Source organism: Chiloscyllium plagiosum, unplaced genomic scaffold (assembly GCF_037043375.1).
Source record: "Chiloscyllium plagiosum isolate Xiang-an unplaced genomic scaffold, Cpla_swu_hap1 HiC_scaffold_13, whole genome shotgun sequence".
Classification (NCBI taxonomy): Eukaryota; Metazoa; Chordata; class Chondrichthyes; order Orectolobiformes; family Hemiscylliidae; genus Chiloscyllium; species Chiloscyllium plagiosum.
Window position 1 is genome coordinate 24,654,677 of NW_028270151.1, and position 17,611 is coordinate 24,672,287.

Below are 17,611 nucleotides of genomic sequence, written 5' to 3' on the forward strand. Positions count from 1 at the left end.
TGTAAGTTTCTATTAGATCTCCCCTCAACCTTCTAAACTCTAATGAATACAATCCCAGCATCCTCAGCCATTCATCGTATGTTAGGCCAACCATTTCAGGATCATCTCAAGAGACAGTCACTAATTGAGAGAGAGAGACAGAAACAGCAAGAAACAAGAGTAACAGATAGAAGCAAACAAAGAGAGAGACAGAAGATCTCAGAAACAGAGATAGATGGGGACACAGAAGGGACGGAGAATAGAGTGAGGAAGAGAAGCAGAGAGGTGCATAGACAGGAAAAATGAGACAGACAAATGGGAAGAGAGACAGACAAAGGCAGTGTGTTGGAGAGAGAGATAGAGACAGAGACACAGAAAGAGACAAAGACATGACAAAGAGAGAGATTAGACAGAGAATGAGAGAGACAGTCAGACAGTGCAGAGATAAAGGCAAGACAAATTAAAGGAAACAAGATGAAAAATGTACCAGGGTGGCTAGAAATAAGATTGAGGAAGGGCATCCAAACGGAATTCTGTCACCAGAAATGCAGAGGCAAACACCCAATAGGACAGCCAAAAAGTTATTTTTTTTAAAAAGGAGATTGTGGAAAATGTTCACCATTGTTTAGGATTGCAATTATGGCACAATTACAGCAAGATTAATACCAGTCATTTTAGAGCTTTCCGGTGCACTATCAAATATTTCATTGAATTCAGGGAGTTCTTTTGCCAATCTGATGCTGTTCCTGCGATCATTAACTCAAACATCAGATGGCAGAGCATTCCCCTGTGGGAAGTGGGGGAGGGGAACTGCAACACAGCAAGGCCTCATCCAGATCTGTCACCCGACAGCAAGCACACCTTCCAATGGATCCGAGGGAAATGGGGGAAGAGAGTGAACCAGAAATATCAGCTGTGGCAAAATCCTGCTGCCAGCATCCAAACCCACTTATGCTCTCTCTGATCTGCACTGGCGCCCAGTTCAGCAATCCTCAGATTTTTAAATTCCTTTGTTCTCATTAGTCATTGTCCTTCAGCGCTGTAACCTTCCCCAGCCCTCCAAACCTATGACAACCCTGCACCCCTGCAATTCTGGCCTATTGAGCATCCATGATTTTAAGCATTTGACCATTGGCACCTGTGCCTTCAGTTCCCTGGATTCTAATCTCTGGAATTCTCTCTCCAACACCTCTCCGACTCAGTATCCTCTATTAAGATATTTTTTAAATCCCATGGCTTTCATCCAAGCTTTTGGTCACCTGTTCTCATACCTCCTGTTCTTTGATGTCTCATTAGCACCTTGGAACATTAAAGGGGATCTATCAATACACACTGGGTTCTGTGGTACACTGGTAATGTCCCTTCTTCTGGGCCAGAGGAGCCAAGTTCAAGACCTATCTGCTCCAGAGGTGTGTCATCACATCTCTGAACAGGTTGATTAGAAAACATCTGTAAATATATGGTAATTGGATTATTTTTGAGCCCATGGTTAAGTGAGGTCCTGCCCAAGACTGGATAATGGACTACTAAACTCAGATGAAACTCAGCTACTTATACCTACTCTAGCTCCACTGATCACTGCTAGGCGAGAGTTGCTAGACAATAATCAGGAATCAGAATGTTGACCGATATTCCTCCTGTCTGCTATGGGCTGCACTCCAAACCTCCCCACCCCTAACCGTCTCACAGACTTCAGCACCAATCTGAACTGGTTCACCTAATCCAACTAGGGCAGGGCTGCATTGCTGGAAAAACAATCTCAGAAGTGCGACATAAACAGCTGAGGCCCATTTACACTCTCAGCCCAGCATAAAAATCCGTTGAATTATTTCAAATCAAAAACAGCTCACCTGAACCAATATTGGTCCTCTGACCAAAGTTAGTGAAAACAGATTATCCAGTCATTACCTGGTGGCAGTTTTGTGATCTTGCTGTACCCAGATTAACTGCCCTGTTTCACAACAGTGACTGCACTTCATAAAAATGATTCTAACCGAGGATGTACACTGATAGAATGTGCGTTCTTTCTGCTTTACACTTCTTACACGGAACAGGGTGAAAGCTGGGGATGAGGTGGGACTGTGCATCTGAAAGAGGAGGGGGATTTTTTCATCAGGTGCAAGCCCTCTCTGAAAGATGTTGCGCTGTATGAGTTAACGTCATAGGCAGGGAGCTTTCTGATCATCAAACCCAAGTCACGCCAAAAAAAAATCAAAACTTGAACATCAAAGCAGAAACCTTCTGATTATGAAAGGAAATAGTTGGAAACATTTCAAGGTTACAAACTAATCTGAAATACTCAGGAAACTGCAATACCAGGACGGCTAGAGAACAACCAAAAAAAGAGCTTGGAGTTACTCATTACTGTGTGTGAAGTTGCATGTTCCTCTGTTTTGTACAATACAGGGATTCCAACATCACAGTCCTTAACTATATCTAGAGTCACTGGTGGATAGGAGGAAACCATTCAATCCATCAAGTCCATTTCTTTGAGATAGTCAGGGACTTGCACTCCCCTGCTCTTATGCCACAGCCGTGTGACTGTCCCCGCTTCAATTATTTGGCCAATCTCTTTATACAATTACTGAAACTGCTCTCATTGCTCAGTCAAGTAGAATGCACCTCACCACATCACACTATGTGAAAAAACATTACTACGTCATTTCTAGTTCTTATCACCAATCAACTTAAATCTGCGTCCTCTGGTTACACGTACTTCTGTCACATGAAGCAGTTTATCTTTATTTACTCTCACAGAATCAAATCAAATTGCTAAAACCTCTTTGGCTTAACATCCCATCTATAAAATGCCATCTCCAATGGTGCAGCATTCCACTCGGAGACTCAACCAATATATCATATTCTTTTCAAGGGATGTGGACATCAAGGTCAGTATTTATTGTCTGTCCCTAGTTACCATTGAGAAGATGGTGGTGGGCTGACTTCTTGAACCGCTGTAGACCATGTGCTATATGTAGACCCACAATACTATTGGTGAGGGAGTTCCAGGATTTTGACCCAGTGACAATGAAGGAACGGTGATATACTTGCAAGTCTGAATGGTGAGTGGCTTGGAGGGGAGCTTGCAGGTGATGGAGGGGCCATGTAACTGCTGCCCTTGTCCTTTTAGATGGTAGAAGTCATGGGTTTGGGAGGTGCTGTCCGAGGAGCCTTGGTGAGTTCTTGCTGTCCATTTTGAGAATGTACACACTACAGTACTGTGCACTTGAAGTGTATGAAATGTTTAGGGAAGTTGACATCCGAATGAATTAAAACAGCTATACCTCCAACTCTACCAGGACCCTGCTCTCACCAAAGTCTCATGACAATTTTCAAGCTTTGAAATAGTGTCACAGTGGAACAAAGTTTGAGAAGCACTGATTTACTGAGTCCATAAATTCCACCACTTGACTTATTTTCCAGCTCTAATGTAATGCAGGTAGTATGTTCATTGACAGCAAATCTCTCGGTGTGGGACTTGTGATGGGGCAGCTATCTTTCAGGTGAGATGTTAAACCGAGGATATGCATCAAGGCAGTGTTTTGCAGAGGAACTGGAGAGTTCTCTTGATACCCTAGAAAATATTTATTCCTCAACCCTCAACATTTAAATATAAAAATGATGTGGTTAACTCAGAGAAACATATAGAGAACAGGAGCTGTAGGACACCATTTGACCCCCCTCAAGCCTGCTCTGCTATTGAATATGATGGTGGATGATCACCCAACTCAGTACCCTATTCCCAGGCATTTCTCTTGGCTGCTTATGGGACCTTGCTGTGGACAAATTGGGTGCCGTCCTCGCTATAATGTCAAATATCAGCAGGCATCGGTTTGAGGAAAGAGGGGAAAAGTTTAATGGAGGTGTGTTAGGGAAGCTTTTTTCCACAGGATGGCAGGTGCCCCTGGAACACTTTGCCTGGAAAGGTAGATATATTAACAATGTTTCAGAGGCACTTAGACAGATATATGAACAGACAAGGAATACAGGGATACAGACCATGTGCAGGCAGACGGGATCAGTTTAGAATGGCATCACGGTCAACACAAACATGGTGGGTTGAAGGGCCATTCCCGTGTTGTAATGTTCTATGTTCTATACTACAATTGTGACAATACTGCATAAAGTACTTCACTGATTATGAAGCAGTTTGGGACTTCTTGAGGTTGAACAGGGTAGTGCAAAATCACAGTTTTCTTCTTTGTGAATTCTTTCTGTTTGGCACTGGATTCTGCAGTAATGCTGACCTTGGGATGTAAGTAAACCATTGCCATGTTAAGGGATTGTCTGTACGTGTCCCAATAGATTGGGAATATGTCTGCACTGCCCATGTTATCAACAGCAGAGGGAAGAGAGAGAGAGAGAGAGAGAGAGAGAGAGAAAAACAAACAAAAAGAGAGAGAGAAAGAGAGTGCAAGATGTCTTGGCCCGGAAGACAAGTCTCTGCTCATTCATCATTTCAAAAGAGCACCCATCAGGCAGCAAGGTAACATCAGGGGATTTAGAGAGGAACCTGGCAAAAAAATGCAGATTCTTAGCAACCAGGTTCTCAGCACAGGATCCAGATTGTCCAGTCAGCAATTCTACCTGGATCACTGCTTTGTGGCCTCAGCCTTTATGAGATTGTTCGGACTGAACTTGGCAACGGTCTGCCTATTTTATTTGCTGCAACTCTTTCTCCTGCAGCCTCTCTTCCTGACATCGTCCTGAAGTATAATTCAGCCGGATGAATTTGTCCCTCTTGGTAATTCAACTCATCTGGACATTCCTCATTGGTCCTCCTCACAATCCCTACCCAGTGACCGTTGGCTGGAATGTCAGAACGTGCAGAAAAATCAGGAAGGGTGACAGTCCAGTTCCCATTTGAGCATCATTCACTGGGTGGACATCAGAAACTGGAAGCTGTTGGACGAGAAGCAGGTACTAAAAGGGTTAATGTTGAACACTGCATTAACCTCCATCCAATCTGAAGTCCTGGGGGGCGGAAAACAAGGACAACAGCTCTGGATGTACCACTTACCTAATTGTTAACATGCAATAAAACAAACCCTTGTTAAGGAAGAGCCTCTTCTTAAGACTCCTCGCTAGTGGTTGATCCTCTCCCATTGTAGCACTTAGATTAAACTCCCTATAATTTGGAAACAGGCCATTCGGCCCAACAAGTCCACACCGACCCTCCGAAAAGTAATCCACCCAGACCCATTCCCCTTCCCTATATTTGTCCGTGATTAATGCACTATGGGCAATTCATCATGACCAATTCACCCAACCTGCACATCTTTGGATTGTGGGAGGAAACCAGAGCTCTCGGAGGAAACCCACGCAGAGAATGTGCAAACTACACACACACGCACAGTTGACCAAGGCGGGAATCAAACCTGGGTCCCTGGCACTGTGAGGTAGCCCAACCAAGGGGAAGTGCACTGATGGCAGCAGCTTTATACATCCATGAGTACTACAGAATCATTCTATCAGGGAAACAGTACGAGAAGGCTATGCTAAATATAGGCTGGGATTCTGTTCCCGATCGGCTAGAAGATGTTTCCTGTATCAGACAGCAGACAGTCGCTAATAAATTCAATCAGGAATTCAGGACAAAGTCCTTACCTGGGGAGGGGTGAGGATGTGGAATTTAGAGTGACTGACATGAACGGTATAGAAATACAAAATAGGCAATGACTCTGAAATCATCTCCATACAGTAGTTCCTGTCCATTTAATCGGGTTCAGCACAGTTGACTGAATCAATGCGTTTTCCACTCAGGTGGTATTTAATACTCACAGGACAAGTGATCTTTGCTCAGGGGAATGACCAGGCACATCATAAATAGCGTGGGACTAACACACAGCTTTGCTTGACACCAGTTCAGACTTTGAAGACACCCTCATCAAGAGGATAATGAGGTTTGGGCAATAAGTGCTTGCCTAACCAGCAATGTCCATATCCCATGAGGGAATAAGGGAGAAAAAGGCAACCTTAATTTAAACTAAGTGACGGCCTTGTGGTATTTTCGCTGGACTATTAATCCAGAGACCCAGGTAATGTTCTGGGGACCTGGGTTTGAATCCCTCCATAGCAGATGGTGGAATTTGAATTCAAGAAAAATCTGGAATTAAGGTCTAATGATGTCCATGAATCCACTGTCAATTGTCAAGGAAAGTATCCATCTGGTTTACTAACGTTGTTCAGGAAAGGTTACCTGGTCTGGCCTATATGTGATTCCAGACCCACAGCAATGTGGGTGCCTTTTAACCGCCCTCTGGGCAATTAGGAACAGGCAATAAATGCTGGCTTAACTAGAGAAGCTCTCATCCCATTAATGAATTTTAAAAAAGCCCGTGCCTCAACAATGTTTGTACAACCAGTTCAAATACATTCACTCTCCTATCACAAGCTGTTTCTATAGAGTGGTGGTTTTATTTTGGGTTCGGAGAATTTCAGACTACAAAGCCCAGTTTCCTTATCCTGGCGGCAGGCTGGGAGACCAGAGCCTGGGAGTCTGTCACTGGGATAAGGGATCCTGATTTAGCAACCTCAGTGGGTCAGATTCCCAGAGTCTGACCTGAACACATGCCAGTCGAATGGTGACTGGATGGCACAGCTGCCTTTTCAAACAGTTCTAATAGTTTATGTCAGGGATTGTTCATGACGATAATGGTCACCCTGGGGGAAGGGAGGGCTGGGTTCAAGAGGATAAGGGTAAGGATTGATTCACGTATTCTACGCTCCAAACATTCTCATGAGAGGGGACCTCCATCTGTACACCTCAACCAAGATTTTACGACCTCTCAGATCCTTACTAATACTTGACTTAGAGTCATACAGCATGGAAACAGGCCCTTTCGTCCAACTTGTGCGTTCTGACCAAGTTTTCTAAACTGAACTAGTCCCGGTTCAAAAGGCCCATATCTCTCTAAATCTTTCCTATCCATGTACCTGTCTGAATGTCTCTTAATGTCATAATTGTATCAGCCTCCATCACTTCCTCTGGCAGCTTGTTCCGTACACAAAACATCTTCTGCGTGAAAACGTTGCCCCTCAGGCTCCTTTAAAATCTTTCCCCTCTCACCTTAAACCTATGCCCTCTAGTTTTGGACTCCCCCACCCCGGGGAAAAGATCTTGGCTATTCACCCTATTTATGCCCTTCATGATTTTATATACCTCTATAAGTTCACCCCTCAGCCTCCTTTCACACACGTTTCTTTAACAAAACCACATACAATATTCTTAAACTGATCCTCATACCTGACATTCCATCTCAGCTGCTTCCTTCTGTCCCTTCTCCAATAGCAGTCAGTCTTCGGAGATACAGTGTTCCAAAAAAGCACTTCCCAAAGATCCACTCGTCCCCCTAATTTGACTACCGCCCATCTCCTCCCCCATCTCGTTTGACCTATCTGCTGTGGAAACAATGCCAACTGACCAATGTGATACTGGCTGACCCCCCCCCTGTCGTTCTGACAGAATTCGACTCATTCAGAATCCCCCTTCCCCTAGCCTAGCTCTCATCAAGTCACATTCACATCCTGCGCTTGCTGATCTGAACTGCCTCTTAAATGACAACACTTCAATCAGTTCAGTTATCCCTTCATGGTCTTGCTGCTCCTTATTTTGGTAATCTCCTGTAGCCCCACAACACTCTGAGATCTCTGCGCGCCTCCAATTGTTGGTTGTTTGAAAATCCTCATTCTGAATTGCTCTACCATCAGAGGTCATGACCTCAGCTGCCTGGGGCCTAATCTCTGGAATTCCAGCGTTAAACCTCACTGTCTCACTCCTGCTTTACGAATCTCTTCAAAAGCTTCCCATTTTGACCTATCTTTCGGTCACCTGTTCCTGTGTTTCGTATGGTGATGCACCTGTGGATGATTTACACTGTTAAAGGTGCTGTAGAAATGCAATTGTTGTTACCGTGCAATGGACCACCTCCTTAATAAAGTAAAGAGGTCTGGAGACAAATGACAGCTGCACATTAGTAGGAAGCTTTTACATAAGGATTCTTAACAGTTACTCAGACAGGCTCAGAATCTTTTAAACAGCCAGGTTATGTAGGAGAAACTAAACACCAATTACCAAACAGTCAGGTCACCATGGTCTTACAAATCACAGGGCAGCTCTCTCTCACTGGAGAGAAACAACTGGTAGTGATTTAACCTGAGGGTCACCATACCTCAGACAATGGATGAAATTAAGAAGAAGATTCCATCATGTTAACCTGAACCAGTGATGGGAAGTGAACCTATTCTGTTGACATCACACTGCTTTGCAAATCAACCATCCAGCCAACTGAGCTACACCAATCCCCAAACAAACAAACAGTAGCAGCAACTGAATGCAAGCAGCAGATCAGATACCCTTTCAAATAAAAGCAAAATACTGCGGATACTGAAAATCTGAAGAAATCAGGGAGGATGTGCTGAAGAAATTTAGTACATCTGACAGCATCTGTCGAGAGAGAGAAAGAATTAACATTTTGAGTTTGATATGACTGGTTCTGAAGACTCAAAACATTAGCTCTGTTTCTCTCTCCACAGATGTTGCCATACCTGCTGAGCTTCTCCAGCATTTTCTGTTTTTATTTCAGACATCCTTTGATAATTTAGCATTTTCAAAATGACACCGCACAGGAAGAGGCCATTCAATCCAACACCCCTGGGCCAGCTCTTTGCAAGAGCTAACCAATAAGTTGCACTCTCTTGCTCCACAATTTCCATTTTGCTTTTTCAAGTATTTTTCCAATTTTCCTTTGGAAATTTACCACTCAGTCCACTTCCACGGTTTTGTCAGTCTGTGTTTCCTGGATCACATCTGCTGTGTTGATTAACAAAATTCATCTCCCTCCTCATCCCTTTGCCAAAGCTCTTAATGAAACTGAAACTGTGTCTACTGATTACACACCACCCGCCAGTGGGAAAAGTTCCTCTTTATTTTGTGGTCTTAGGTTTGAACAGTTATCTGGGAGGCCTTATGGTGCAGTGTCCTAGCCTCTGGATCATACGTTCGAGATTTGATGCACACGCCAGGACTTGAGGGCCAAGAAAGATGCAGTATAGTATAGCCAAACAGGTTAAGTATCAATGTGCAAATACTTGCAACACACACTAATGGTGGGCGCTAAGAGGGGAGAGACTCCCGGTCAGCTGTGTGATGGAAAAAACCTTTGGATCCTCTATGTTACTGACCTTCGTCCTGGATAACATGTCTGTGAAATGTTATTTTGCTACAGCAACTCAGTCGGAGTTGGGGAAGTTGGGGAGATGTTATGATCTGCCTGTACTGCACGCAAAACAAAACTTTGCATTGTATCGAGGTACATATGACAATAAAAAATCAAAGCTGTGTTCTTTAGTCAGCAGAGTCTCAGACAAGGGGAGAAAAACAAGCTTCAGGTTTAGGAAGGAAATTGCAATGCATCTTTTCAAACCAAAGGTAGTGGAAACCTGGAACTCTCTCTGTAGACAGACATTGGGAGTCAATTGGAACTTTAAAGTCTGAGATCTTTGTTGGCCAAGGGCATGGAAGGATGTAGAGTTATAGAGTCATAGAGTCGTAGAGATGTACAGCATGGAAACAGACCCTTCGGTCTAACTCGTTCATGCCAACCAGGTATCCCAACCCTATCTGTCCCACCTGCCAGCACCCGGCCCACATCCCTCCAAACCCTTCCTATTCATATACCCATCTAAATGCCTCTTAAATGTTGCAATTGTACCAGCCTCCACCACTTCCTCTGGCAGCTCATTCCATACCCCTTAGGGTATGTTGCCCCTTAGGTCTCTTTTATATCTTTCCCCTGTCACCCTAAACCTATTCCCTCTAGTTCTGGACTCCTCGACCCCAGGGAAAAGACTTTGCCTATTTACCCTATCCATGCCCCTCATAATTTTGTAAACCTCTTTAAGGTCACCCCTCAGCCTCCGACACTCCAGGGAAAACAGCCCCAGTCTGTTCAGCCTCTCCCTGTAGCTCAAATCCTCCAACCCTGGCAACATCCTTGTAAATCTTTTCTGAACCCTTTCAAGTTTCACAACATCTTTCTGATAGGAAGGAGACCAGAATTGCACGCAATATTCCAACAGTGGCCTAACCAATGTCATTTACGACAGTTAAGTACAGTTGAGGTGCCGTGCGTGGTCTTGATATGATTGTCTTGCAGGAAGGGCTGAATGACCTCCTCCCTTTCAGTTAGTAATGTAAAGGCAGGGCAGATTGTTGTTCTAGCACAATGCCAGAAAGGGACTTTCAGCTGGAACATAGGAAATTTGAGATATGTTCAGTCACAAAGGATGGCCCCATCAGTACAGCTGGCCAGCTATGATCCATGCAACAGCTTGACACCTGACTGAAATCACTCAAAATAGAACATACTTAAAAAGATCTGTTATGGCTGTGACTCACTCTAACCATCACCGTGAAGCTGGATTGGGTTTCCATAATCACAAACATAATAATTAAAGGCTGTAAATTTGTCAAAGCCACAAAAATTAAGATCTAACACTTTCAGAGAAGTTTGGGGTGATTCAAATGTGTTGTTTATTCACAGGCAAAATAACTTTGAATGGCTCAGTGTTTGCATGCTCTGGCATTGGGAAGATGTGTCACTGACTTGCTATAATTAGTTTCTTGGTGAATTGTTACAAAGCATAATATAATTAATATCACTCATTCATTTCAGCCAAACTAGAATTCAGCCTTCATAATGTTCCAGATATTACAATATCAGCTGATCCCCACATGGCATTGTCTATCCATGACAGAGTGTGAGCCTGGTTTTGCAGATACAAAGCAGGACAGTCTGCAATGAGATTACAGAACAACCTGGAGTTAAGGAATAACATCAGCCAGGATTCCTGCTCTTCATTACAAGCGAGTGCCCCAATATCAAATCTGTAATAATCTAACCAAATCAACACTTGTTTTAAGTAGTGTTACAGAGGTCGCTGTTTGGATGGATGGGCAGTGTACAACATGAATATACAATCTGTCTAACACACCCAACAGTCCTGCCCCTGTACAGGTTATTGTCCTACCTTGGATACACTGCAGAGATCCATCTTCTGCTCTTATGGTGAAGGTTTCTCCCGGATTAACCTGAACTAAAATAACCTGCAACAAAGACACAAGAGTTAGCTGCAGCACCAAGTACAAGAAGAAAATCTCTTCATATCTCAAAAGACTATGACTGAGTGCTTGAAACTGAAACGATAGAATCGAAGACTGCAGAGCTACTGGATTTCAGTCTACGGAGCTCTGTGCCTTCACAGTGGGACTCAGTACTTGGCACTTGCCTTGCCTGACCCCCTCTTCAGCCCATTGAGAGAGGAGGAAACTGCTGAGGACTCCTCACTCGAATCACTATCCAGTAATCATACATCGGGATGCCACAGGGGCAATGGAAGCACAACTATCCAGATTTCTCAAGACACATTGTGATGGTGGAAACTGTTACTCATTCTTTGGGACGTGTGGCTGCATGCAAAGACAGCATTTGTCACGCATTCTCAGTTTCCCTTGGGAAGGTAACGGTGAGCCATCTTTCTTGAACTGATATGAGCATAAGAGGTACAGTTAGTATGTTTGCTGATGACACCAAAATTGGAGGTGTAGTGGACAGCGAAGAGGGTTACTTCAGATTACAACGAGATCTTGATCAGATGGGCCAATGGGCTGAGAAGTGGCAGATGGAGTTTAATTTAGATAAATGTGAGGTGCTGCATTTTGGGAAAGCAAATCTTTGCAGGACTCATACGCATAATGGTAAGGTCCTAGGGAGTGTTGCTGAACAAAGAGACTTTGGAGTACAAGTTCATGGCTCCTTGAAAGTGGAGTCGCAGGTAGATAGGATTGTGAAGAAGGCGTTTGGTATGCTTTCCTTTATTGGTCAGAGTATTGAGTACAGGAGTTGGGAGGTCATGTTATGGCTGTATATGACATTGGTTAGGCCACTGTTGGAATATTGCATGCAATTCTGGTCTCCTTCCTATTGGAAAGACGTTGTGAAACCTGAAAAGGTTCAGAAAATATTTACAAGGATGTTACCAGGGCTATAGGGAGAGGTTGGATAGGCTAGGGCTGTTTTCCCTGGTGCATCAGAGGCTGAGGGGTGACCTTATAGAGATTTACAAAATTATGAGAGGTATGAATAAGGTAAATAGACAAAGTCTTTTCCCTGGGGTCAGGGAGTCCAGAACTAGAGGGAATAGGTTTAACATGAGAGGGGAAAGATATAAAAGAGACCTAAGGGGCAACTTTTTCACGCAGAGGGTGGTAAGTGTATGGAATGAGCTGCCAGAGGAAGTGGTGGAGGCTGGTACAATTGCAACATTTAAATGGCATCTGGATGGGTATATGAATAGGAAGGGTTTGGAGGGATATGGACCAGGTGTTGGCAGGTGGGACTAGATTGGGTTGGGATATCTGGTCGGCATGGACAGGTTGAACCGAAGGGTCTGTTTCCATACGATACATCTCTATGACTCTATGCTGCAGTCCACACAGTGTTCGCTACGACTGATTGACGTGACAGCACAAGCCAGAGAGCAGTTGGTGGGTGACTACCGTCACATAGCAGCTCAGAGCAGGGTAAGGATGGCTGGTTTTCTCACAGAAAGGACAATAATAAATAGCTGGGTTTTTTTATTACAATCCAATGGTTTCATGGTCAACACCAGCTTGTTGTGGTACACTTTAAGAAGATGTGTGGGTATTGCGTCTGCATAAAAACTGGAGGGGCTGCTGTTCCAATGCATCATGTGATTCAGACTTGGCTTGTTCTGTGGAAGCTGCCAACTGCAATCACGCAAGTTCTCCAACTGGGTGACACTGCCACCCATTTTGCAAATGCTTCATGAATGAGCCTATGCATTTTTTCATTAACCAGTTGCTGATGTGTGGTCGGTGCCCAGATGTTTATCAGTAAACACAAGAAAAAAAACACAACTCAGCTATTTTAGAAACTCCATGCTGTTACTGAACTCAAGTCTACTAACTGGACCACGGCAATCAACATGCAAAAGTAGCAAACAATAACATTTGTTGCGATTTTAATTAAAATTGATCATACACAGCATGAGATAAACTTGCAGACCCACCAACTTTACGCATATCTGAATCCAACCAGTCACTCAACTTCAACATTAACACTCTGAGGTACAGACTGTCAAGTTACTTTGTTCAAATGGCTGCATCATGACAGACATCGGAGTGAGGAAAACAGGCAGAGGAGGTTTCCATGGTGCCATAAGCCAACTCTTGCCCCACAAATAACATAACCAAATAGATGGTCTGGTTATAATCTCACAGCTGTTTTCCATATCTTGGAAGTCTCCTCTCGATGCAAGTGGTCATAGATAGTGAAAGTTATCATTGTCTCCAAATGTGGCAACTCAACCTTTAGCCTACTGAGCAGGACAGTACTTCGGACTGGGATCTCAAATCTGAGGCTAAATTCATGGCTTACCAGGTAGCTCCTTTAAGCTTAAGAACACCTTACATCCAATATGTTACAAGATCCTCTAATCTAGCAGCAAGAAAGACTGACAGTAAGATCCTCTCCCATTCCTGAAATAACTGCTCAGTGGCCAGTATTCCCTCAACAAGTCACCCTTTATTTCCATGTGCAGAGTACATGGGCTCTGACCAGCCAGCTCAGAGCCTGTCCCTAGAAAAAGGAGACACTCTGAATTTCTTGGGTTTTTTTTGACAATCCTGTTTTTTTTTTGCGCAAGACCTTGGCTGGACTGAGAACCTATGCCGGGGAGCCTTTACAGATCAAGGGTATGACTTCCGTTCCAGTCTCTTATGAGAAGCAGTTGGTTAATCTCTTGTTTATTTTTTCTTTTTTTTTCTTTTTTTTATAACTCCACAGAGGCCGGTATCACTTCACCAAGTCTCCCTTTATTCACACGTGGAGAATCTCTTGTTTATACCCATCAGCTGGGGCCCACTGATTGGCCCAGGCTAACAACCCCAATCAACAATCTCATGGTCAATGAGATCTACTTGGCCCTCATTCCCAGTTACCATAAGCCAACTGAATTGGGATATTCTGAGATGATGAAAAGTGCTATAGAAATTAAAGGCAGAGTCAAGACAGCTTTCATTGCAAGAGGCTTTTATATCTTTGTAAACATGAAACAATCTCCCATATTTCTTCTTTATGATCTTCTCTAAGTGGGCATTCATTCATTTGGAAGAAAATATTTTCACCTTCATGGTTTGGATGAGAAATAAACAATTTGTTTTATTACAGTATCTTTTGTGACATCAGGACAACTCAAGGTGCTCTACAGCCAATGATGTAGGCAAAATGGAAGTTATTTTATGAATGGCAAGTTCCCACAAATAGAAATGCAATAGTGATCAGAGAATTTGTTTTTAGATTTTTGTTGACTATTAAATATGGACCAGGATCAAGGTAAGACTTCATGGTGTTGGGTTAATATATGAACAATGGATAGAAGATTGGATCACAAACAGAAAACAGAGAGAAGGGATGTACAGATAATTTTCAGCTTGACTAATCATAACTAATGGAATGCTACAGGGATCAGAGCTGGGGCCTCAATTATTTACAATATACTGTAGATGTCGGTGCGTAGGTTGACCTTGCAGCTTTGAAAATTCCCTACAAAAACAAGTGTGTGGGTGGTTAGTATTTTGAAATCCCATTGACATCTGATGCAAAGCCCTGCACACCTTCAGACCATAGCTCATATCGTCTCCTTGATCTCTTAAGTGCAGCTGTAAGGTATTGGCAAGTAAAACGTCCATTTGTTGGGTGAAAATTTAAGGCTGATGACTAATGCAAGTATGGGAGCTGTTGGTTGGATTAACAGTCTACATGTTGAGTGAAAACATGATTTTTGAGGCCAAAGAAAGTAATAACTACATTGTAGCCAAATTAGCTGACAATACACACATCAGTAGAAAAGCCAGTTGTGAAGGGGAATATACATAAGGTTAAGTGAATGGTCAAAATGTTAGCAAATGGTTTGTAATGTGTGAAAATGTTAGATTGTCATGAAGAATAGAAAAGCAGCATTTAATTTAAAATGCGAGAGATTCTAGAACACTAATATAGAGGGATCTGGGTGACTTGGTACATGAATCACAAAATGATAGCATACGGGTACAGCAAATGATCAGAAAAGAAAATGGATTATTGGCATTTAATGCAAAAGAATGGGGATATAACTAGGGAACTCAGGCTACTAATACATGGCGCTTTAGTGTGATCACACTTGGAGTAGCGTGCACAGCTTTGACCTCCTTACCTAAGGAGGGATGAACATGCATTGCAGAAGTTAGCCTGGAATGATTCCTGAAATGAAGGGACTTTCTTTCAAGGAATGGTTGAATAGGGGAAAATAAAGCAGCCAATTTGTGCACAGCAAGCTCTCATTACAGGGGTGTGAGTTCAGTGAAAGAATGCAAAGTGATTATATATATAAGACTTTTAAATACATTATGGGATGTGGGCATCTCTGGCTAGATCAACGTTTATTGCTCTTAATTGTCCAGAAGGTAGTTAAGAGTCAACCACCTTGAGTGTGTCAAGGGTCATATACGTAAGGATGGCTGACTTCTTTCCCTAAAGGAAATTAGCGAAGCAAATGGGTTCTTATGACAAACAACAACAGTTATTACAAGGTCACCACAAGGCTAGTTTTTAATTCTAATTTTAATTGAATTCAAATTTCACCATCCGCCCATTCCAATTCACCAATCCCTAGAACATTAGCCTGGGGATATGGACAGTTTAATGCAGTGACATTACTCCTAAGCCATTGCCCCCTACCCCCAAATATAAATACAATGCAAATAGTTGCAAATATAACAGACGGGATGTTAAAAGTACTGGATCATAATAGGGAGTGAGCTTCAAAACACGAGTGCTTCATTCATTTCAAAGTGCTTTGGAACATTTTGAAGTTGAGCAAAATTATAAGAGAGTCTGAATGCTGGTGGGAAAGTCAAATGGAGTTTGTTTGGGATGCCACCCCAAGTCTCGATATCTCGCTGGCAATAACTCTCGGGTCTCAGAAGATGCTAATCAGCAGTGCAGACAATCAGTGAGTGGGACCAGAGCAATTTAACCCTCATACATTGCAGAAAAAAACTTAATTGAACATTCTACCTCGTGTGAACTTTCTCCCACATGTAAAGTCAACGAGCTAAATGTCCATTCTGTAAAGGCTGACAATGCCAAATGTCTAATAACGTTTGGTTGCCAGGGCAACAACCAGCTGCTGTCTGCTCATTATTTATGGAGAGGTAACTTCAGTTCACTTGTCGAGCGGAGGGGGATTCAATGCCATTCGTATCCATCTGATCATAGTCAGCGAGTTGGTTTCTCATCTCACTCCCTCCTGGTTCCCTCTGGTGTCCCCTAATGTTCTCTCTAAGTGACACTCCGCACAACTCGATTGGCATGCTGCCCTCAACAATATCATCCAGAAACAGTATGCATTTATGTCAGCATACACTGCCAACTTCAGGCTTCATCTCACCATCTTTCTACAACCCTCTGTGCTCTGTAAATTGTCAGACCGATTAATTGACATCCAGCCCTGGATGAGCAGGGATTTCCATCAACTAAATACCAAGAGATCTAAGGTCAGTGTTTCTGGTTCCCACCACCAGCTTCACTCCTCAGCCACCAACTCCATCCATCAATCAGACGGCAAGCTGAGAAGCATTCAATCAGATTTGATATTGAGGTGAGGACCTGCAATAAAACAGTCCTGTCACCAAGACTTTAAGTTTTAACCATTTTATTCACTCATGGGATGTGGGCAGCATTGGCTGGGTGTGTAGTTATTGCCAATCCCTAGTTACTTTTGGATGCAATGGCTCGTTAGGCCATTTCAAGTCAGTTGAGAGTCAACTATATTGCTGAAAGTCTGGAGTCACATATTGGCCAGACTAGGTAAGGATGGCTGATTTCCTTCCCTAAAGGAGATTAATAAACCAGATGGATTTTTATGATAATTGACAGTGGTTTCACAGTCATCGTTAAATTTTCAATTCTAGAATGCTATGGCACAATTCAAATCCATGTCTCCAGAACACTAACTGGCTTCTTGAATTACTAGACTACCGACAATCCTATTACGCCATCATCTCCTTCCATAAAGTCACAATGACCACTCACCTGTTTCGACAGATCTGTTGCTTAAACATTCATCAAAAACTCAGAAAAACTAATTAACGTCACAGTTTCACATGCACAATATTCTCATGTGGCTTGACAGGCAATTAAGAACTGTTTATTGTAGTCACTGTCGGAAACATGCATACCTTTAATATCTTGAGACTTGATTATACCAACACACTCTTGATTGGCCTCTCATATCCTCTCCTCACCATGAAATGGAGCTCTCTGGCTCACCGCTCACGTCTCAGTTCAAAGAAAGTGCCATTCACCTACCATCAACTCTGTGTTTGCTGACCTAGCTTAGCTTCAAGTTTAACTAAAATTTCGATTTTAAATCTCCATTGTCACCTTTGCCTTATTGCTGTAACTTCCTCCACTCCCCCCCATAACCCTCCAAGGTCAGTACATTCCTCCAATTCTAGCCACTTGAGCATCTCTGATTTGAATCCATCCATCAATGGCCCTGCCTTCAG

General features: G+C 43.0%; 1 protein-coding gene across 3 annotated transcripts in view; it reads right to left on the bottom strand.

Moving 5' to 3' along the window:
- Positions 1-17,611, bottom strand: part of fndc3ba (fibronectin type III domain containing 3Ba) — a 352,878-nt gene that overhangs the window by 238,125 nt on the left and 97,142 nt on the right. Inside the window, exon 3 of one of the 3 annotated variants that reach the window (XM_043702595.2) lies at positions 11,011-11,086. The exons of 1 other annotated variant lie outside the window; for it this stretch is intronic. In XM_043702595.2, the coding sequence (XP_043558530.1) occupies positions 11,011-11,086 (76 nt within the window). Of the gene's footprint in view, positions 1-11,010; positions 11,087-17,611 lie in introns of those variants that run through there. One more of the 3 variants, XM_087993369.1, reaches the window with a different exon arrangement.